Source organism: Anser anser (assembly GCF_964211835.1).
Source record: "Anser anser genome assembly, chromosome: 16".
NCBI lineage: Eukaryota > Metazoa > Chordata > Aves > Anseriformes > Anatidae > Anser > Anser anser.
Window position 1 is genome coordinate 2,312,820 of NC_139737.1, and position 22,505 is coordinate 2,335,324.

At 43.4% G+C, this 22,505-nt stretch overlaps 2 protein-coding genes across 6 annotated transcripts in view; both read left to right on the plus strand.

The window, feature by feature from the left end:
* The first annotated feature begins 6,143 nt into the window (after positions 1 to 6,143).
* Positions 6,144 to 18,333, plus strand: PCMTD2 (protein-L-isoaspartate (D-aspartate) O-methyltransferase domain containing 2). 2 transcript variants are annotated; one of them, XM_083801145.1, is made up of 7 exons: positions 6,191 to 6,277; positions 7,738 to 7,789; positions 8,372 to 8,704; positions 9,690 to 9,792; positions 11,574 to 11,745; positions 12,137 to 12,260; positions 13,767 to 18,333. In XM_083801145.1, the coding sequence occupies exons 3-7, from the start codon at positions 8,398 to 8,400 to the stop codon at positions 14,144 to 14,146; spliced, it is 1,086 nt and encodes a 361-aa protein (XP_083657271.1). In that variant the 5' UTR covers positions 6,191 to 6,277; positions 7,738 to 7,789; positions 8,372 to 8,397; the 3' UTR covers positions 14,147 to 18,333. The 2 variants fall into 2 exon arrangements, with proteins under 2 accessions (XP_083657270.1, XP_083657271.1); XM_083801144.1 differs by lacking the exon at positions 7,738 to 7,789 and having other exon boundaries at positions 6,144 to 6,277.
* Positions 18,334 to 18,481: 148 nt separating this feature from the next.
* LOC310882411 (peroxidasin homolog) overlaps positions 18,482 to 22,505 on the plus strand; it is a 46,078-nt gene continuing 42,054 nt past the window's right edge. For 2 of the 4 annotated variants that reach the window (XM_083801136.1, XM_083801138.1), the window contains exon 1: positions 18,482 to 20,935. In XM_083801136.1, the coding sequence (XP_083657262.1) occupies positions 20,772 to 20,935 (164 nt within the window). In that variant the 5' untranslated portion in view covers positions 18,482 to 20,771. The remainder of the gene's footprint in view (positions 20,936 to 22,505) is intronic. The other 2 variants (XM_083801134.1, XM_083801135.1) reach the window with 2 other exon arrangements.

Genomic DNA, 22,505 nt, shown 5'->3' on the forward strand with positions numbered 1-22,505 from the left:
AATACTGATTGATTGCTGAGCACCGGGACCCACAAATGTAAAGGAGCACAATGCTCTTCCAAGTGAAACAGCAATCTCCTTGAGTACGATTGTGTTATGGCTATGGGTTAATGGATTTGTAACTATTTTCCATTTGCTGTGCAAAAGGACTCGTGCAACTTTCATACTATTTGTTAGAAGACGCAGCCAGGTATTAGTACCAGCGTAGGCGGTGCAGTAAGACCTTGTGCGGGATATTGTGGGTAGTTCTGGGACCTGTCTTTGGGAAAACAAAGGATGAATTTACCCTTGAACAGGTGCAGGAAGGACTGGCGGGGTGATTAGCAGAATGGAGAACCTATCTTTGGAGAGGAGATTAAAAGAGCTCGGCTTGTTTAGCCTAGAAAAACAAAGGTTAAGAGGGGATATGATTACTCCTCATAAATACACTCAGGGTGGGAGGAAGGGGAATGATTTAAGATAGAGGATAATGCTGGTGGGAGATCAAATAAAGTGCACCTTGGCCAGGAATATATTCCCATCGGAAATGTGAAGATGCTCTCCTATTGCTGGAGGAAGGGAATTTGGGGAAGGCCTGCTGGCTGGGCAGCCAGCCCCTGTGGTCTTTAAGAGAGATGGAGAAAAGTTGTGGCTGGTGGGGTCTGACATCAGTATCAAGAAGAGCTCAAGCACCTTGCTGCTCTATGTCCCCAGCTGCAGGGACTGTCGGTAACTCTTTCTCATCCCCAGAGCAGGTGGTGCAGCCTGGAGACTGCTCCGTCTGCTGGCTGCCTCCGTGCCTTCGGCCACGCAGGACTTCATAGCAGCTGCCCTCCTTTCAGCTCCGACGTCTCAGCTAAGTGAGATGAATCCAGGTCTTTATGGGGCCTTTTTTTCCAGGTGGCAGTGGTTATGCACGGGGCAATACGGTGGAAATCAAGACAGATGTGCTTCCTCTTCGTGCAGCAATTACTCACAGAGCCCTTCGATAAGTGAGACAAGAGGAAAGCTTTAGGAGACGCAGACACGCGTATACCCTCTGCATGGGCAGGAGGATTTCAGGTGATCTGCTGCCAGTCTCTTTGTAGTAATACTTGTGTAAATGCACACGTACCTGCGTGTATTCACATGTATGCATATGTGTTTATATGCACAAGCTTCTGACCGTGGTGTAGTGCCAAGGTGACTAGAAAAGGCAACAGGCATATTTTGCACAATCTAAAAAAAAAAAAAAAAGGAAATGGTGAAGATATAACCCTATAATTTAATGCTCCTCCAGCTCTTAATTTACGTGAGCCATCCTGTCACCCACAAATTGCTGTGTTGACTTAGCCAGCTGCACTGCAAGGCTGCAGGTCAGGCGGAGCTCAGCAGCTCAGCCTGCTGGCCCCCGGCCGGGCGCGAAAATTAATTGTTACCATTTGCTCTTTCAAATGAATAAAACCACCCCATTTTCACTGACCGTCCCCACAGTGGAATTCAGAAAGTTAATTCACGCTGGCTGGTGTTTTAGAAGTATTTATAAAAGAAATTTGTTTTAAAAAGGAAGGAGGAAACAGTGTAAAGCAGGGAAATCAATACAGGGGAAGCAAGAAGAAGCTATCAGCTCGCCCTCATGAAAACTGCTTGCTCTCAGCAATTAGGGATCTCAGCTAACGAAGGCTGCAGACCTGATCTTTGCTGGTGAGCCTTGGAGCTGGGGGGGATGCCGAGGGGCAAGCGCTGAGCCCCGCAGCAGCGGCCGTGCTGCTGGGGCCATCTGCCGGTGCGGCTGCCGGAGGCGCCGGGTCCCTGGGGTCCCAACCCAACCCTTCTGTTTTCCTAAACGTGGGGATTTTTGCAATAATCCAAATTCCCCACATAAGTGGAGAAGTACGTGTTCAAAGAACCCGGGGGGGGGGAAAAAGCTCACAGGGGAGCAGAACAAGCAGGTGCCAAGGGGAAAGCTGGGGGGGAAGCCATGCGGCAGCAAAAGCGTGCCCGTGGGGTCGCGGCTCTGCCTTACTCTTCTGTTACTCATCCCTCCTACGTTGTGACTCGGGCCAGGTACCGCAGACACTCTTCTGAGTTAGAGCTGCAGAAAATAACCCGTCCCTTGGGGGTGCTCATCTTCCTTTAGCCGGCCCCTCCCCGAGGCTGTGTCCTCGGACACATTTGGGGTGCAGGCAACCAGGCGGGGAGGGACTCGTGGCGTGCGTCTTCCCTGGCGCTTCTCCTGGCTCACTCCTGTAATTCTCTGGAAACAGACGGGCCGCATCTCACAAATCCTGGAAGCGAAAGGCTGTAAGGAATCACAAATACACCTGGGAGGTGCAGCATATTTGGGAATCTCTAAAAAAACTCCTCGAGCTCTTTCTGGTCTTCTTGGGGTCTTGCTGCCAGAAGAGGTGCTGCCGCTGAATCTCTCTCCCTCGCTCAGTAACAGTTTGCTGGGAGGTGCAGCAGTGCCCCCCATCACCTCTGCCGCTCTCACGTCACATCACATCACTGGGAAATTTTTACCCAGCTTTTATTTTAACTATTTTTTCAAGCAGCTCTGCTGGGAAGGGGAGCAGATGCTGAATGGAAGGCCGGGAATCATACGTGTAAGGAGTTTGTCTGTTCTGTGTTTGCAGATTTCAACCGTGTTGCCATTATGCTCGGGTGCTTTTCTTATTAAACAAGACGAGGCAAGCACAATCAACATGTCCTGTTTTGGTTGAATCAGCAAGGAGGAGTTCAGTGCTCGCTCTCCACAAATAATCCCATTCTCCCAGGCAGCTGTCTTCTGCAAAATGAAAGTGCAGACATCTACAGTATTACCCAGTGCCTGTTTGCACGGAGTCTGCTGTTATCATGTTAATGAAGGGAGCTGAGATAATCACCTTAACGCATAAATACAACTTGGATGCTGATTCACTTTCCCCTATTTGAGTCCAATTTGCCAGGCTATTTCTTTTTTTTTTTCCCCCGCTGCAGGTTTGTTGTGTCTGGACGGACAGCTTTTTTTTTTTTCTTTCCCCACAAATCATCTTCAGACAAATCAAGAAGCCTCTTGTCTAGATGTGGTTATTCCGTCTCATTTCGCAGCCATACACAGTACCAAGTCCCCGATCTAAGGCTAGTCCAGACAATTTTGTCTGATCTGCAGCCACGGAGGTCAGACAGATCCCACAGCCTCAGCTGACATCGTGTGGGTCACTTACGGATGAAGAGACACACTGTTAGAGGATAATTTCTCTTACCCTGAGATGGGTGAGAGAAATCACCTTTCCCCTATGTTTTGTCAGACCCTGCTAGGTTGGTTACAACCAGAGAAGGAGCCTACATGGTTGGGTATAATTCAAATTGTGTGTCTAATGCTCAGGCAGATAATGTGAGGGGACAGGAACTCCCTGCTGCACAAATGGTGAGTCGGATATCGGGGCAGTCTTGCGATAACCCTCCATGTTTCCTTCAATCCCCAACCCCTAGAGCCAGGTTAATAAGCATCTCACTTATTTACTTCTCAGCGAATTTCTTTTTCATATTTATGGGTGCTGAAAACAAAGTAATAATAAAAAGTCCTAGCAATCCTAGCAATCCAATCCTTCATAGGCTCAAAATGCAGAATATCAATTAGCCCCCAGAGTAATGCTTTTTCCATGTTCCCATATTTATTTTTTTTTCCAAGCCTGACTAATGATAGCAGAACATCTGGTGTTGGCCATGCTTCACGTGGGAGGCTCAGCTACGGCGCGAGGACTGCGTGTGCCAGCCGGAGACTGGCATCTCCCCAGCACCGCCGCTCCCACTGCTCCCGCACCCTAGGGAGCGGATCCGCACCCCAGGGAGCCCCGGTCCCAGCAGGAGCGGGGACAAGGCCCCGTCGCAGCGGGGTGCGCTGCGGAGGCGCCTGGCAGGGCGCGAGGACTGGGAGAACTGGGAGAGCTGGGTGCTGAGCTCAAAGGGCGGGCGTGGAAAAGAAGCTGAGCCCGAGATTAGGGCAGGGTACGGGGTATGGGACCGGGGGGAAGGCAGCCACAATGGGGTGGGGACATGGGCACGGGGCTGTATTTAGACCCGGTCCATATTTAGGCCAGATCTGTGGGTGCAAGCTGTTGGCACAGTCTCTCTTTAGGCCTGGTCTGCCTTTAGGCCTGGCCGGTATCATAGAACCGTGGAATCATCCCCGCTCTGCTGGCCCCACTGGCACTGAGCCCCGGCCTGTAGCTCTGCTCCGTCCTGCAGCCCTGGCTGAAGGCTCAGCCTGTGCTCAGGCCCAGTTTGTACTTGGGCCTGGTCCATATTTAACTGTGCATGACCTGTAGGGCTGCTCTCCTGGCTTGGTTTGAGGCTAGGTCAGGTCTGTAGGGCCTGTGTGTAGGCCCCACATGCAGGCCCTGTTCGTGCATATGATCATACACAGACCTCATGTGTCAGCCTCAACCAGTCCCATGTACAGGTCCCATACGTGGGTCCCATACACAGGCCGCATATAGGGGTCCCTACACAGGTCCCATACACGGTTCCCTATACAGATCCCATACACAGACCCCATACATTGGTCCTATATACAGGTCCCATATGGAGGCCCCATACACAGACCCCATACATTGGTCCTATACAGGGGTCCCATACAGAGGTCCCATATGCAGGTTCCTACATAGATCCCATACACAGACCCCATATATTGGTTCAATACAGGGGTCCTATACACAGGTCCCATACATGGGTCCCTACACAGACCCCATACACAGACCCTGTACATTGATCCTATACACGGGTCCCATACACAGGTCCCATACGCGGGTCCCTACACAGATCCCATACACAGACCCCATACATTGGTTCTATACACGGGTCCCATATGCGGGTCCCATATACAATCCCCATATACGGGTTGCATACACAGGACCTATATGTGAGTCCCATACACAGGCCCCATACACGGGTCCCTACACAAACCCCATCCCCGGTCCCCATACACTGACCCCGCCCACACCCAGGCCGCGTTACAACAACCCCCCCCCCCGCCCCGTAGTGGTACAGCCCTCCCCCCGCGCCTGTCCCCCATGGCACAGCCCCGGCAGCCCCGCTCCCCCTCCGGCTCGCAGTGGTACGCCCCACGCCCCCCTCCCCAGGCCGGTGGGGCGGGCCGCGCGTGCGCAGTGCGCGGCCGGCGCTCAGCTGGGCTCTGTTTACAGCGGCGGGGCCGGGGGGGGCCCGGCGGGGTCAGAGCCCGGAGGGGGGGGGGGGTCGGGGGCGTCCCGGCCTCAGCTCGGCCCGGTTCGGTTCTCACAGCCTGCGCCTGTGGAGGTCGGGGGACGATGGGGAGAGGGGTCGTATATTTGGGGTGAGGGGGTCGTAATTTGGGTTGGAAGGGTCTTAATTTGGAGTGTGGGGGGGTCGTAATTTGGGGGGGGGGGTTATAATTTGGAGTGGGGGGGGTCGTAATTTGGGGGGTGTCATCACTTGGGGTGTGGGGGGGGTCATAATCTGGTGTGAGGGTTCATAATTTGGGATGGGAGGTCTTAATTTGGGGTGGGGTGGTCTAAATTTGGAGGGGGAGTCTTAATTTGGAGGGGGGGTCTTAGTTTGGGGAGAGGGGTCTTAATTTGGGGTAGGGGTGTCATCATTTGGGGTAGGGGGTCATAATTTGGTGTGAGGATTCATAATTTGGGATGGGAGGGTCGTAGTTTGGGGTGGGGGTTTATAATTTGGAGTGGGGGGGGTCTTAATTTGGATAGTTCATATTTTGGTGTGGGGTTAATTTGGTGGGGGGGAGTCTTAATTTGGGACGGGGGTTGTAATTTGGGATGAGGGGTTCTTAATTGGGTGGGGGGTTAATTTGGGATGGAGTCTTGATTTGGTGGGGGTTCGTAATTTGGGGGGAGGAGTTCTTAATTGGGTGGCGGGTTAATTTGGTGGGGGGAGTTTCTTAATTTGGGCTGTGGGGTTCTTTGGGCTGCCCTGGGGCTCTGCCGGGGTGAGGAGTTGTGCTGGTGGGCCTTGTGCATTGTTCTGGGGCTGCTGCGGCGCATCTGCTGCTCCCTGCTTTGTAACAAACCGCTTTAATTTCATTGTTCTGTTTCAGGCGTCTGAATGCAGGCACTCATGTCAGCCTCGTTTGTTTGTTTTTAAGGAGGAAGATGGCAACAGGCAACTGAAGGGATGCTTCAGCGCTGGAAGGCGGCTTGATTCGGTACCTGTACTGTGATCATCATATCTGCACGGGAGCTTCGTGCCTGCTCAGAGCTGTGGAATTCAGCGTTCGGCCCGAGGAGTGTGAAAAGTGCAACTGTGCGAAGTGTGGATGGAGAGGATCTCGTTTTAAAAGGTTTGTTACAAGTAAATCCTGCTCCAAGTCTGTGTGCTCTCTCCTAATTAGAAGGAGGCAACACAATTAAACAAAAACATGGAATTACTTGAGGAGGAATTTGAGTGAGGCAGTTCTGTGTTCTGCTTATAAAACATTCATTTTATTGGAAGGCAACTAGTGTTCAGTAAAAGTAGTAAATTCAGAAATAACTGACACCTGTTACAGCTTGGATATGCCTTGATCCCATTAGAAAATGTCTGCTACTTGTAGAACGTGGAAGAACGGTTGTTGATCACAAAGCTGAGCTAAAACCAGGTCGGACCAGTTGTCCCAGTGGGGATTGCATACACTGGGAGGAATTTGATTGGCATCCGAAGTGGAACGCCGTTAAAGACTGTGGATTTATGCTTTAAATCTGAAAACACGGATTTTAATTGCAAGAAGAGCTTAAGTGGAAAAAAGAAGCAAGTGTAGGAACTAAACGTACGAAAGGTCAAGGGAATTAACACCTTCAGGGAAGAGAGTATTTTAATGCAGTGTTAGAGGGAGTGTATTAAAGACAAAAGCAGTCCTCAGTGTACAGTTGCAGTGTGATGATTTGTATATAAGAGGGGAAAAAAATTGAATTGGCTGATGAACCCACCTAAGCCTTAAATCTGTGGTGTTTCCACTGTGAAGTAATACAGCACAGTAGTTTTCTGTAGAGAAACTGAAGGAGTTACGACAGAGAAGCAAAGGGAGGCTTTTTTTTTTTAAAGTTGTATTAATAGTCTAAAACTGGATTGATATGTTTGAGACAAGAATGTATTAAAAACTGGCTTGAGTTCCCTGTCGAAGTATGTTGTTTTGTGTGTCTCAACAGCAGGTAGTCAGGATGGTATGTTATTTGAGTAACAGTGAAACTTTCTTAGATTCCTGCAGGGTTCTTTTGTTTCCTCTGAAAATGAAAGTGTACCATTTGCTCTCTGCTGAATGTAACAAATAAGCCCCAACAATTTAGCTGTAGGCAGATCTTCTGATCCCAGGAATGAATTCTAAAGCTGCTGCTTCTGTGGTTATTATTGTGAGCTACGAAAGGCATTGTAAATAAATGCATTTAAAAAAAAAAAACGGTGGTGCTTTCTGAAAAGGGATTTTTTTGTAGGTGGGGTCAGGGGAAGGAAAGCTAGAAGAATTCAGAGTAATAAGTTCTTTTGTGTTCTTCTCCCTGTATATTTTCTTCTTTAAAACCTGCAGATACTGTACTGCATGAAGCATATATCTCTACTTAGTATTCTGCACAGGCAAGGAGGGTGCTTGCTTTTTTTTCCCCCACATCACGGGGTCTGAATTTGACGCTGGAGATGACAGGAAAATCAGAAGTGTTTGTACTTCTTAAATCTGTGTCACTGAAGTGTTTTCAGATTGGGGGCTAGCTCATCTAGGACTTAGGAGAACCTAAAAAATTCCCCTGGCTTCAGTGAAACTTCTCTCTGCAGTTGCTGTCCCTGTCATTGTCCTTTACTGATGACGATGGTGCCAGCTCTAAAGGTGAGCTCTGTGGAAGTACGTTTGCTGAAGAGAGGAAGCTTGTGCTTATGTCTAGGCCAGAGGTTTTTAACCTCCATGAGCCCCAAATCCTGATGTTTTCTTTGAATGTGCAACTTGAGATTTTCCAGTTCTCCCTGCTTGTCTCATGATTTCCCCTTGACACTCTTGAAAATAAAAGTCTGCATGTGGCAAGAGCTCTGGCAGGGAAGCCAGACTTGCGTTACTGCTCGGATTTGCAACGAAGAATGACCTATAAGCATAACAGCTAGAATAATCTGTTATGTAAAAGGGTTCAGTGGAACAGCTGACACGCTCGTAACGTGTTGCTGTTGTTTTAAGACAGGCGTTGCACATCTGAATTGTCTATTATGATTTTCCCTGCTAGTGTCAGGTACTAGATGCCAGATCTGCTGCATTTTGTTCTTTGCTGTTTGACAGGGCAGGGTGGTGCTGGTAATGTTTTTCTGCTGCTTCTTGTCCTTCATGTACCTAAAGGTCTCTCTCAAAGGACTTCATATGCAGCAGCATAACTTAGCATTCAAATGCATGCTCTATACCTCACCTTTCCTTTTTCTTGTTTAGTTTTAGTGTTTACAGAAAACTTGAAGATGGGAGGTGCAGTGAGTGCAGGAGAAGACAATGATGAGTTAATTGATAACCTGAAGGAGGCACAATATATCCGGACAGAACTGGTAGAGCAGGCATTCCGTGCCATTGATCGAGCAGACTACTACCTGGAAGAGTTCAAAGACAATGCCTACAAGGACTTGGCGTGGAAGCATGGAAATATTCATCTTTCAGCACCCTGCATTTACTCTGAGGTGATGGAAGCTTTGGATCTGCAACCTGGGCTGTCGTTTTTGAATCTTGGCAGTGGCACTGGCTATCTGAGTTCTATGGTTGGACTCATCTTGGGTAAATACCTTTTCAATCATGTTAACTACTTTCATTAGTTCTAATTTCAAAACTTTTTTTGATTTTTTTTTTAAGAGGGAAGCATTCTTCAAGTAATGAAACAAAATGTTAGTAAAGTAAACAGTGCACTAATCCAGCTGGCCAATTCATCAGGATTCTTGCAGCCTTCTTTCTGGAACTGGATGGTGTCCAGATTTTTGTGGCAAGTTGGAGCAGGCAGCAGTGAAGTTACACGGGTGGCTTTAGTAGATTCCCGCAGGACTGGGCACAAACTTGGGTTTGTTGCCAGTTAACTGAGATCCAATTTTGGTTCTTATCAACATATAGGTGGGAACAGCTTGTGGAAGAGCAGTTAGTGCATCAGAACTGGCTTTGTGACTGCATCTACAGTAGGTACGAAGCATCAAAGAACAATTTTGTAATTGCAGCTTGCCCTGAAGTATTTCTGGAGTATTTTTGAAGTGGTCAAATCAGTTCTGAATAAAAAGCATGAGTTGATAAATAACATCTGTTTTTTCCAATTTATTTTTGTTGTTAATTGAGGTATAATTTGTGGTCACTCTTCCTGTTTCCTTGGATGTATTGATTTTTAGTATATCAATAAGGAGGTATAAAATAATATATTTCTGAGGGCTTTATTAAAACATGCAGGCTATTCTACACTTGAAGGTTTCTTCCAGGTGGTCAGTTTTACAATAATAGTATTTCTTCACTATTGGTGTTCTCGTCCTACAGAGGAATTTCCTGCATAGTTAAGACCAAATGATTCAAATTGTTGCAAAACACCTTTATTTGCTGACAGGAGCTGCGAGTGTAGGGTTGCACTTCCCATTGTAGTAGTAAAACATCTGGCCCTACACAAGCACTGACTGGCACTCAAGGAGTAATCTGATACAGGAAGTAACCAATGCTGTGTTCAGTTCTGCTGGATTTTGTGGTGTTGCCTGTTGCATTACCTGTTGCCTGTTTCTTCGAAATTTTTCAGGTCCTTTTGGTGTTAACCATGGCGTGGAGCTCCATTCCGATGTGATTGAATATGCAAAGCAGAAATTGGACTTCTTCATCAAAACAAGCGACAGCTTTGACAAGTAAGAACGTTGAATGCCTGTTCAGTTTTGTTTTGTGTGCTTGGCTGTAGTCGTGGCAGTTCTTGCTCCCATGTGGCAGCTCTGGATTCAGGGTAATCTGAGGATTCTGGCTCCTTAGGCTTGCTGAGCTTCAGTGTGTGACCTTCTAAGCTGATGTGTGTTTGGGGGATGGTGGTGGTCAGAAATTGCTGTGGTGTTTTCAACAGCAGTTCTGATGGTGCAGAGCTTAGAACAAGCTGAAAAGGGTTGCTTATTTTAAAATGCAATTGCAGGTAACAACTTGAAACCCACAAATGACAGTAATAGTTACATTTGTGATCTGAGAGCATGCATGGTTATTCAGAAAAATATGAACTGATTTTTGTGGTGACCTAATGTGTCTTATCTGAGAAGAAGAAAAATGGTATTTTAAAACAGGAAGGTATTTTTATAGTGATTAAGTTAGTACTAAAGCTGCTTGGGATTTGATTTATGTTCTTTCTTACAACATCCATTCTGCTGCTGTCAAAAGTAATAACTTTCTAGCAAGATAACCACTGCCAAAAGCAACCTCAGCAATGAAAGTTGTAGCTGTCATATTTTTGGATCTGTCTCACAGTTTGTTCAGACATGGAAGTAAAATATCTCTGGCTACCTGGAAGTCATCTTGTTGTGGGAGGAAGAAAATTAGTCTTTAAATGCTGGAATTTAAACTACTCCATTTTGAAATTGCTGTTACTGCAGTACTGGAAAGCTGCTGATGAAAGGGCTGTATTTTCCTGATGTTGGCAACTGACTGAAATTTTTCTGCATGGAAGGTGCTTGCACATTGATGTCCCCACCTCCCCAGAGAGTCACATTGCTATTGTTTGAACAGGTGTTTTTAAGGGAGGCTTTTCTCTTCTCTCCAGACAAGTAAAAGCAAAAGTCAGCTGAATTCAGAAATCAACACGACTGGAAAATCGGCGTTGCTGAGAGAAGTGGCTGCTGAGTTGTTATGCTGCTAAAACACCTCATGTAGGAACTGTTAGCCAGCTGCTAGGAATGTCTAGCATGCTTGGCAAAAGCAAAAAGCTTCAGGAAGTATTTAGGAATAAGTAGGTGCTATACTGAGGTGCCTCTCAAGATGCTGGTAGACAAATGGGTATGTTGTACAACTTCTATCAAGGTCAGCCCTGAAATGTAGAGCTTAAAGCTTATGTAGATTAGAGCGTGTAAGAAAAACAGAAGTGTCATAAAATTACTCATTTTGCTTCTAAACTAAATCAGAAATTCAATGGACAAAAATTCTTATGAAGGATGAAATCAAGCTGCTTTTGAAGCTAATGGCAAAGCTCCCGTTGGCTTCAGCACATATATTTCTGAAGCATCAAGCTTCCCCAGAACATCTGAAAACCATATAAAAGGTTTTGAAAATGCCAAACAACTGGTACAGTAGTCCTCGAGACTTCTACATTTAGAATTGCAGGCCAAATGTTTATCTTTAGATACTATAACTGAGTCAGCATTAGCTAACTGAAAATAGCTACTTCTGAAGTTATATGCAAATCAGGTGTGAAATCTTGCGTCAATACCCTTTGGAAATTTTTATTTATGAGTTCTCACCTCAAGGTTTTTGTGGTTTCAGGATTTCCAGCTGTGGTCTGTTCTGACAATCTCTAGAATACAAGGGCTTGGGAGGAGAAATGCCATGAAACATTTTTTTGAGTATTCTTCATTCTCATTTTTTCCAGAATCATGAAAGTAATTCATCTGATATATTGTAATATTCCTGTATGATACACAATCTTCTTAACTTTCAGATTTGAATTTTGTGAGCCGTCATTTGTTACCGGCAATTGTTTAGAGATTTCCCCGGACTGTACTCAGTATGACCGTGTTTACTGTGGTGCTGGAGTACAGAAGGAACACGAAGACTACATGAAGAACCTGTTGAAAGTTGGCGGAATTCTTGTCATGCCTCTAGAAGAGAAGGTTGAGTGCCTTTCTACTCATGTTCTTTTTCCAGTTACTTTTAATTCTGATTTCAGCGTAGTCAGTAGCTATTCCTTCAGTTTGCACTTCTTACCACTTCTTTTGGTTCAAAACTGGGAGAGAAGTGGGAAAGCTGGGTGACCCAAACTGCCAGTGTACATATTCTGTGCATATGCATATTCAATAGAGAAAGATGCTTGGGGCTAGTCCCATCAGGAGTTCTGAATTTTCTGGAGGGGGGAAAAAAAGCAATCCCTCTTCACTATCTAATTTTTTACTATTACAGTTTCTAGTACTTTAACTGCTTGTCCAGGTAGAGGAGTTGTTTTTTTCTGTTTAAAAAATCTAATTAGTTCACACACAGAAAAATAACATCCTTGTTTTGTTTTAGTTAACTAAGATAACTCGTACTGGTCCTTCTGCCTGGGAAACCAAGAAGATTCTTGCTGTTTCGTTTGCTCCTTTGATTCAGCCCAACCACGCAGATTCAGGAAAATCAAGGCTTGTTCACTTGCGTGAGTACAAATGTTCTTGGCTATGGGGGAGATTTTGTCTGCTCTTTGTTCATAAGATGCGTCTTGCTTCCTTGTTCTTAACATCACTATCAATCCTTTCCATAAAAATTACTCCATCTGCTTCCTTCTTTGAACAGTCTTTAAGACTCCTGTGTTGGATCCCAGTCTATCTTGGAGTCTATCTGCTGCTAGAATCAGAATTGCATAATTAAAATTCTAAATATAAATGATCTGTTGTGAAATAGTACCGAAGCTTCATGGGATATTTGGTCATTGTCTTTGCGTGTTCAGACATCTATTTCAGTCTGGAGTCATGTACTGTCACGGTTCTCAGGCACTGTGCCATGGTGATGGAAAATAACATGGGCAGTACCTGTGAACAAACATCCCCTACCCAAAGGCTCTCACTGCCTAGCAGTTAAGAATAATCCTGAACCCGGAACACTTGAGAGAAGTAAATTGTGCAATTTCTGGTTCGTTGTTTGAAATGCAGTCATATGCAATGGCCTCAATCTTCAGATTAAGACTTTGTTGTAGAGAGGCCTCTTAAGAATGCATGAAGACAAAGATACTCATAAAGAGATTAGTCAGGCTTTGTTCTTATTCTGGAAAGGTGTCTTTGTGTGACAAAAAGCACCTCAGTAAGCAGTCCGTACGGTACCATAAAGTCCACTAAAAATGTGTTTGAGCATACTTTTTATGGTGTCTTTGTAGAGGGACCTGCATTTATTACATGCTGGGTTTTTTTCTGATTCATTCATCCAGATCACAGGAATGCTTGCTTTTCAGTAGAAGATGGTTTTGATTTTTTTAGCATATAGATGTATGCATTAGTATATTACTTTTTTCTTTCTGCTGCATGGGTTATGTTATGCATTTATATACTGGCAGCAAATAAGCGCAGAAGACAGTAGTTTTCCAAGCCGTTAATGTGGAAAGTATTTTTTAATACAATAACTTGATGTTTGCTTCTAAAGTTATTTTTACCAATAGATTTCCAGCCAGCCTTCACCCCACAAGTCTGAAGCAGTCTTTGAAGAGCATAAATAGTACTCGTTTTGTAAAAGAACAACTTGGCAAAGCTGAAATAACTTCACAATAGGAAAGTCATTGTGTGGAAGAGTTAAATAGACTTCACTTCTAGTTATCTACAGTAGGAAAATATATTGGTTATTAACTAGTCACAGTATCACTCCCTAAATCTACATTCTTATAATCTTTAAGATGTGTATATTAAAATAATTGTGAGGACTTGACATCAAAACACACAACTCTTCTTTCATCCCATTCTTTCTCTCCAGTTAATGAGAGAAATGCGTAATTAAATTTTGTTTGGAAAGTTACAATACAGTTTATCGGAGTTGACAGGAGCTGAATAGAGCTGTTTTTGAAATCACAGCAGGGAATTCAAGTGGCCTGATTTAATCTGAGCAAATGCAGCTTTTCCTGTGAGTGCTCTTGAGGGGAATTTCTCTGTATCTGTTCATGATTTTCATTCTGTTTTAGCCCCAGTGGCTGTTCGCAGCCTCCAGGATCTGGCTCGCATAGCCATCCGAGGAACCATTAAAAAAATTATACATCAAGAAACAATGAGCAAAAATGGAAATGGGCTGAAGAACCCCCCAAGATTTAAACGAAGACGTGTGCGTCGCCGTCGCATGGAAACTATTGTTTTCTTGGACAAAGAGGTCTTCGCTAGTCGTATCTCCAACCCATCAGATGATAACAACGGTGAGGAGCTCGAGGACGAGAGGCGAGAAGAGGAGGAAACCAAACCCTCTGAACTAAAGCCAGATCCCCCTGTAAACTTTCTGAGGGAAAAGGTCTTGAGTTTGCCTTTGCCTGATCCCTTGAAATATTACCTGCTTTATTACAGGGAAAAGTAACTTGTTCTAGAAAGTGGGGAGTAGGCAGAAAATAAAGTACTACTTAGGGCTTGACAAATGTATACCACTTGCTTGCCTGCTAATGTGACCACCCAAGGCAGTAGGCTAGCTGGGGAATGTGGCTGCTGTATACTTAAACATTATAGCTTTTTTTTAAGTTTCCTCTTTCTTCTTGGTTGTGTGCTATAGTTTGATCCTACAGCAGGGATTCCTTAGGAAGCAAGTTGGTGAAATGCTTGGCTGCTTACAGAAAGGAGGATTTAATTCCCTGAAACTAACTGCAGAGAGATGTTCTAAAAATCTCACGGCTACTCTACCGAATTGCAGTTTTTAAATGTTGTTATATTCTTAAGCAGTTCCCTGAAGACCTTTGCTGTCTGTGCACTCTGCCGCTCAACCTGTCATGTATTTTCCGTGGCGTGTGTTTAATGAAGGTTGAAGATTATTAGTAAAAAGCTGACCCAGCAAATCTTTTTCTTCCAGAAACGTGAAAAAGCACAACTTTTACGGATAAGAAAGAAAAGAATATTTGGTGTTACTCTTGAGGCATCCAGGTTTTGAATGCAGAAGGAAAGCATCAGCTCCCCTTTGGTTGGTCTCAGTTTTGCTTTTAAACAATATATCAGTTTTCAGTAAAAGGTAGAAATGTTTTACAGAATATTGGTTTGATTAATGAGAAACACCTCTTTTAGTGAATTACAGTTTAATGAGATGTGAAGCTTTCTTTTAAAGCCGTGGAGTCAGGTGAGGAGTTGTGAAGCTGATTAGCTTTGACAGGATGCTCGTGTTGTCAGGGTTGTGACTGTAGTCTCTGGAAATCTTTACAGAGTAATTCTGAATGGGGACGAGGGTAGAGAGGAGATGCGTAGGAGAGTTTGTGACTATTGCCTGTAAAAGCAGAACCTGTAGATTTTGCAGTTAAGTGTGAGAACTTGCGTCTGCTGGGCTGAACAGAGTGGAGTGCAGGGCTCCAGCCTGGGCAGAGTGGCTTGTGCCCTGGGAAATCAGCCAAGCGTAGTTTTGCGGAGGGTAAATGGAAACTGCCTAGAAAGCCAAATCGATGCAGTTTGTAGATGTTCCTTTGCGTGCCCCGCCATAGCAAGGTGGCTAGAAGACAGCTCGTGTACATCTAATCCATATACAGTAGGTGGAAGGAGGTTGATTGTCTCAGTAGTTCTTATTCCTGCAGCGATGAAATAGATGCTTTACCAGACTTGCATGGAAGGACTTTACACCCACAAAACTGCAGACTGTAGACTTTTAATTTTTATTCCCCATTCTTCCTGTAATGCTGATGGAAGGAGATACTGTGTTTGGAAGGGGAAGTTGACTTGGTTCAGCCTGTTTGAAAAATCTACTTAAATCAGCATAGGCTGGAAAGAAACCTTTAAGGTTGCATTGATGAGTAGTACTCCTAAAGCTAGGAGTAAAAAACAAACCCTCAGTAGATAACAAAGCTGTTTAAGAAAAGGGTTGGCCCATCAAAGCACCTAACAGGTATCAAAGTGACACCACCTTTTGAAGCTGTCTCCTCAGTTTCCGAGGAGGAATGAATGAAGACTGTCCTGCCAAAAATACACTGGGTGTTCAGTTAATGGTACCGAGTTGCACAACTTGTTTAACAATGGTGTTTCAAAGTTCTATGGAGCTTTGAAAATGTACAGATAACTCTCGTACATCTAAGCCCAAGCTGGAGAACTCTTCCTTGCTTAATAGGCTTTTTTTGTCTTCTAAAATATTATCAGAGTCATGTGGCTGGTGGCCATGTGATACGAAAGAGTTGTAGGCTGTATTTTGCCTCAAGTTTCCTAAGTCTTCACCTCTGTTCTAAATGGTACCCCAAGCTATCCTGCTCCCTCAGGTTTCTGTTTGTGCATTTGGAATGGGGCAGTTATGTGGCCACTGAGCTGATGGTTTCCTGCAAACTTGCAAGTACCCATCTTGTAAATCTGGCAACCACAATTAATTTTTTTCCCATGGATGAAAATCCTGAATATGGTGATAAATGGAGGTGTAATCGAATATATATAGAGTTTCTTTGTGCTTCCCTGAAGACTATCATCTCTGCAGGTGTTAGGCATTTCTGCTTAATAGCTGTCCTACCAGGTGGGCACCTTTCTGTATTGTGGCACAATTTACATGTCTCTGCATAGTAAGTACAGGGGGCTTCTTACTTTTGGCTAGCAGGTTACCTTTTGGTTTATCAATTGCAGAGTTTTTCATGGAGGTTGTGAAGAAGTTACTTAATTTAAAAAGAGACTTTTAAAGTTCAGGTCATGCTAGTAAACCTTGCTGAGATAGTGTTAAAGCTGACTGAGGAAGAATCTTTTGTTTAGCCCTCTTTGATTTTTTTTTAACCACACCCCATCCCCCAATTTTAAAAGATATTTTATCAGATTTTTCACCAGATTTGCCTTTTTATTACATTTGCTAGATTTTTGTAGTCTTCTATAAAATGCATAAAATACTGCTATTTTTCCTGGATACGGTTAAGTAAATATATATACAGGAAATGTATGTTCTAGGTTGTCAGATTGTCCCCTTGTCCAAAAAAAACCCACAGATCCAAACAAACCTATAGTAGAATTTTTCTGTGTAATAAAATTGTGAAGTAGTATTGCTTATAGTGTATAAATGAAGGGGAACCATAAATGCATTTTTCCCTGTGCACAAGCATTTGCACTGTAGTTTTGTATGCGTTTTTAGCAGAGTAATTGTAGCATAATTGTTTTTGTATAGCCTGTAAGCTCTCTAGGAGTTTTATCTGCTTTGACTGTTTCTTTTTGTTTTAAGAAGTTTCTACTTCAATTGTATCTGACTCCTTGTAGGTTTGATAGTGCAGTAAACTTGCAAAAAGAAACGAACTTCAAACTGCTTTAATCATTAGTGTGTAAGCTGAAAAATCTGTGTATAGAAACAAGTTAAATTGGCCTGAGGCATGCAAAAGTGTTACACCATTTAAAAACTTTCATTAATAAGTGTTTCTGTATCAATAAATTCAGTAAAGACTTTTTAGCCTTCTTAACATGGCTTTGCATCGTGTTGTGATTAGAATACTTTGTAGATAAGTGCTTATTTCCATAATTGAAGGTTAAGACACTAGAACACTAGAAAAAGCACTTAATAATATGGTCCAGGTGCGTAGTTTTAGATGAACTCAGAATATAATCAAAAGAAACCTGCCCATCTGATGATTTCCAAATCCTTATGTAATGGACTTGTGCAAGATGTGTTTTGGAATCAGTGTACACAGCACTGATCTTGATTTTAATAGAAAAGAGAGCTCACTTACCCAGCTGATAGGCTTGTAGACAACAGAGACATCAAGAGGTCATCAGGTCTGTTCCTCTGCTTTGAGACAAGATCACCAAAAGCAAACACGACAGTACCTTGTTTAATGCATTCTGAACTACTGCCATTTCTGCAATTCCCCTTTCATCTCCTATGCTGTTTCAGTGCTTAATTAATGCAGGTTTTTAGGAGCTAGTTTCAAAGCTTTCTTCTGGTAATATTGAGAATAATGCTTCAGCTGTAATAGAAAGCTGTTTATAATAGCAAATCCAGCTGTTGCCAATTAAATGTCTGTTCACCTTTATTCCATGTGATAGTTCTTTGTAGACTGTTTCCTCCTGTTGTCTGTCTGTATGATAGATGTCTTTCTACAAGCTATAAAACGAGCCTAGTACAGTGTTAATGCATTCCTACACACGATGCTTGCTAGAAGAAAAAATCCTGTCCTGTTTTGGAAAGCCATGGATGTGTCACATCAAGTAGATTAAACTTGTCAAGACAGGTGATGTTTATGTTCACTTCTTACTGAAAAACACATCGCAGTTCCCTGGGAAGTAGTGAACTTTTCAGGGGGTGTACTCTTATGAAATCTTTTTGCTGGGACAGAAGTGATAGTTAAAAACAAGGGTGCTTAAAAGGAAAAGCAACACCCACACAAAAAAAAAACAACAACAAAACAAGAACAACAAAACTCTTCCTTGTGTTCTTCCAGTGTGGAAAAAGCCTTTCTAGCACAGGCTGCAAATGCTGAAGCACAGGACGCAAGCATTAACTTTTGTTCTTGTCATTTAGGAGTTAACTCTTGTTTTTTCTTCAGACCTGCACGCTCCTTTTTTTTCTTAAACAATTTGTCATGTTGTTGGAAAATAAAATGAATGGATGCAAATGAAAGGGAACTGTGATCATTAGTGTTTTGTAACATCTCACAAACATCCTGTTTGTCATGAAGGGGAGATAGGGTAGAAGAGGAATGCTTCAAGTGAAGATTGCTCCTAAGTAGATTTGGGTTGCAGAACTTGCCTTTATGCATTCAAATTATTCCCTATTGTATGGCCATTATTAAATCTGATGCCTTTGTCAAATATCCATATCCCACAAAAGAAGTAAATACCCATCCATCCATCTGGAAGCTGTCATCAACTGCACAACCAGGCCCTGAACATTGCAAAGACAAGTGCGTATAGAAACATGACTGAGTTCTCTTAACATTATAAAGAAACCTGGAAGGGAATGAATGTTTTTTGCAGGTGGTTGATTTAGAGCTCATAGTTCATGCAGCCGGACATAATCGGAGGCAGAGGGCAGAAGTGGTGTGTTTGTGAAGCATCCAACTGTGCGACAGAAGATGGCGAATTTCATAAATGCTGAAACACAGTTAGAAGAGTGGTTTTGCTTATTTTCCTAGAAATACTTACAGAGCAGCTCCTAGGTAGTTATCCTGTCCTAACAGAGTTCATGTTTTGGAAACAGATGGCCCGGGGACCAGAGCGGAGGACAATATGACTTAATTCTTGCAGATTTCAGTGACAACCTGCGTCATCTTTTTTAATGCACATGCAGGAGGGAGCTGCACATGACCTCTCAAATCGGAATTAAAAGCTGTCACTTACCTGGAGCACTCAGGGTGTTATTTAAAGGCTGGAGCAGATGCTGATTCTTTTACGACCTGTTTTGGTAAGAAAGGTGGCCACTAGAGGACACTATGCTCAAAAGCATGAGTTGGTCCTCGGGGGAATGGGGGGGAGTTCAACAATTTCCCTGGTTTTCAAAGCGGTGCAAGTGCAAACAACCAGCAGATTGCTTGAGCATCAGAGGCAAGAAACCTGCTGCATAATGTCCTTTGCTGGCCAGAAGAAAATAGCTTTTACCGTGTATTAAATGACTCCTGCTTAAATTTCTAAGTGCTCGAGTATAATGCATCAGCTATTGTATAATGGCAATTTGTCCAACGGCATATGTGTCAGCAGAAACTAAATACCTGCAAGTTTTCTGGGTGAGGAGGAGACCAATAATCTTATTATTTTATTCTGGAAGGTGCTTTCTAAGCCTTGATTTACAGGGCCATTGAGAGGGAGACTGGCAAAAATAACCACCTGAAAAGAAACTACAGAGAACAACACTTGGACCACAAATGCTCAAGTGACAAAGTATCCCAGGGGAAAAGAGAACCAGAGAGGTGATGTCGCTGTGGTTAAGTACCATTTTGCCATGTTAATTGTTTTGCAGTTCACACCATAAGGCAGACTTGTAGATTCATAGAGAACTTTGGGTTGGTCCTCCAGGTAATATGAAATGATGCCGCGTCTGGACTTCCTAATGTGGCTTTATATCCTAACGAGCCTTAATGTTTCACATTTCTGTTAAAACCATGCATTTGGGATCTTGTATAGTAATAACTGAAAACTTAAAGACAAGCCATTGGCACTCTTAAGCTTCCTTATAATGGTAAAAATGATTAATTAAACGGGGAGCGAGTCTTCCCTTTTGCACCTCAATTTTCTTATCCTTCAATGGGATAAACAGAAGCCTGTATTTCCTGCAGGAGTTACTGCAATTCAAACGTGGTTGTTTCCATTGTTTCTTTCCCTCTTCACACCTCAATTGCCCTTGTTTTTTCCAGAGCCCTAACATTTTTCTAAATGACATCTTTGTAGTGTGAAACTACATTAGCTAAAAAGTCTTTGAAATTAATCAGATTTTACTGTGTAACATGACAGAAAGCATGCAGTCAGGGTTTTTTTCTCTTTATTTGCAGGTTATTTATCTTTGTTAGCGGTCTCCCTTTTAAAATCCCTTATCTGTAGCACTCCAAGTTCCCACAAATAGTGGGAGATGTATTTTACCAGATGTTATACATACATGCAATAACTATCCTAAAAGTCATACCGCCTGCTACGTTTGACAGAGGCTATTAGATAAGATGCCATCCTTAGTCTGCAGTGAGTGTTAAGGCAAAAATTTTGACATAAAAGCATGATCCCAGGCTATTCGAGCCCTAGCAGTTTTTTGTCATTGTCCACAAAGGTGCATTCTGTATGCTTTTAGATAAATGGCTAAGGAGTTAACCTGCTGTTAAAAAACAAGAAACAAGGCAAGAATAAATCAAAATTAAGACTTAAGATTTCAACACCACCATTAAAGAGAGGTGGGAACAGTCTGATCTTCAATGATGTACATAATGGCAGGGAGGGTGGGCGGTTGGACTGTCAAACTGCCTTAATTTAATTGCAAACACATGCTGATGAGTCCCCTCCTCCCGGACCTCAGGGCTGGGAAACTTTTTTGTCAGCTCCCTGCAGTTCAGAATTGAGGAAAATACACTCGGGCAAACACCATGCTGATCAAATCTTCAGCTCTCCTAGGCTTTTTGTGCTTTCTCCTCTTGCTTAGTTTCTCCTGTTCCTGCCCCAGTCGCTGCCTGTGCTTCAGGACTACGGTGAGATGCATGCATCTGATGCTGGAAACCATCCCCGACATCCCTCCCCAGACAAACATACTGTGAGTAGCTATTCATTTTACTGCCTTTCTTACCTGCTTGGTCTCTAGGAAGGAGAAAGAAAAAGCCACGGCTAAAGGCATGCTTTTTCTCCTTTTTGGTGCAGAGTTGTCTGCACTGCAAACTGTTTCAGGCTTTTAGAACATAGAAAAGAAACTGCTTCTTTTGGCATCAGTTAATTGTTAACAGGACAATCGAGGGAGTTGAAAAATGCATGAGAAGAATGCCGTGAAATCCCTGGAAGAAGGTTTTGGAGAATCAAAGGTCACAAATATTAAACTGTGCTTATAGAAAGGTACACAGTTTATGTTTGAGAAGGCTTTGTATATGGGTGTAGGAGAGAGAGAGGAAATACAGCAGTTCGGGCTTTTGTCTCTACAGAACAAAACACCTAATTTTTCATAAATACAACCCTATTTCTTTCGTAGACTTTAAATTTTGGCTTTCCTGTTTCAATCTGAACTATACAAACCACATGTAAGGTTTATTAAGAAAACAGCAATCGGGGCATCTCATAAGCTCCTTGAGAAGTAAAAATATACCTGTTGGGTTTGCTGTTCCTTTTGGGGAGGGAGCTGCTGGGTGTGTCCATTCATACAGAAAAGGTGTAGGAAAAGGGCATGTACCACTCCCAGACTTCTGAACAGCTCTTAGTGACAGGTCCAGAAGAGCACCTTCCTCTCATTCTGTATAGTATATCCTATTCTGTGGTATATCCTATGCTTAAGAGTGTCTTTAGGATGCAGTGGCGAATTTTCTGCAGTGACAGAATTTTCTCTTTGCACTTTTCTTAGCTGATCCCTTAGTTTGGAAGACCTTTTTTTGTAAATAGCAGGAAAGACTTCTCAAAAATTCATCTCAAAACCGTTAAATCACTGCTGATTGTAAAGCTTTTCCAACTCTAGTGGGTTGAGAAGCTGTTCTCTGTGCCCATAACAAACCAAATTTGGTCTCAGCCAGAACATCTATATGAGCGTGTCTCCTGTAAACATTTCTCTAATAATACTAATGCGATTTATCTGCTGGCAGCCTAAGGAGCATAATGCAGGCAGGATGCTGGCATTTTAATTGCTGCCATCCAGATCTGCTTGGGTGGATGGAAAAAAACCACAGAGGTCCTAGCAGGACTGGCACAAAGGAAATGCCTACTCTAGCTCTAGCTGCCAGAGCTGTGCTGGTGCAGAAACTGATGGCAGCTGGGCTACGTGGGACTCACCCCGACTTGGGGCAGACCCAAATCTGGACTTGCTTTCTGTTGAGGCTAATGATGATGTAGTTACTGTGCAGAGTAATGCTGTCTACTCTATGGTTTGTTGCACGTTAGCTGGGTTGTAGCTATCTGCTCTACAGTAACTTGCAGAGTTTCCCTCTCCAACTTGTCACCAGCCTTTTTCTCCCCTTACAAGTTTTTCTTGAATGGGAAACTGGGGTTTTAAGCATTAGCTAAATGGTATAGGTGTGAGGTATGAAAGCAGTCATATTTCAAGATGAGATGACTGTCTTTATAGACTGGTATTTTTGAGGGAGTTTTATCTGGTATATTCTCTTCTAATACTGCCTGCATAATTATAA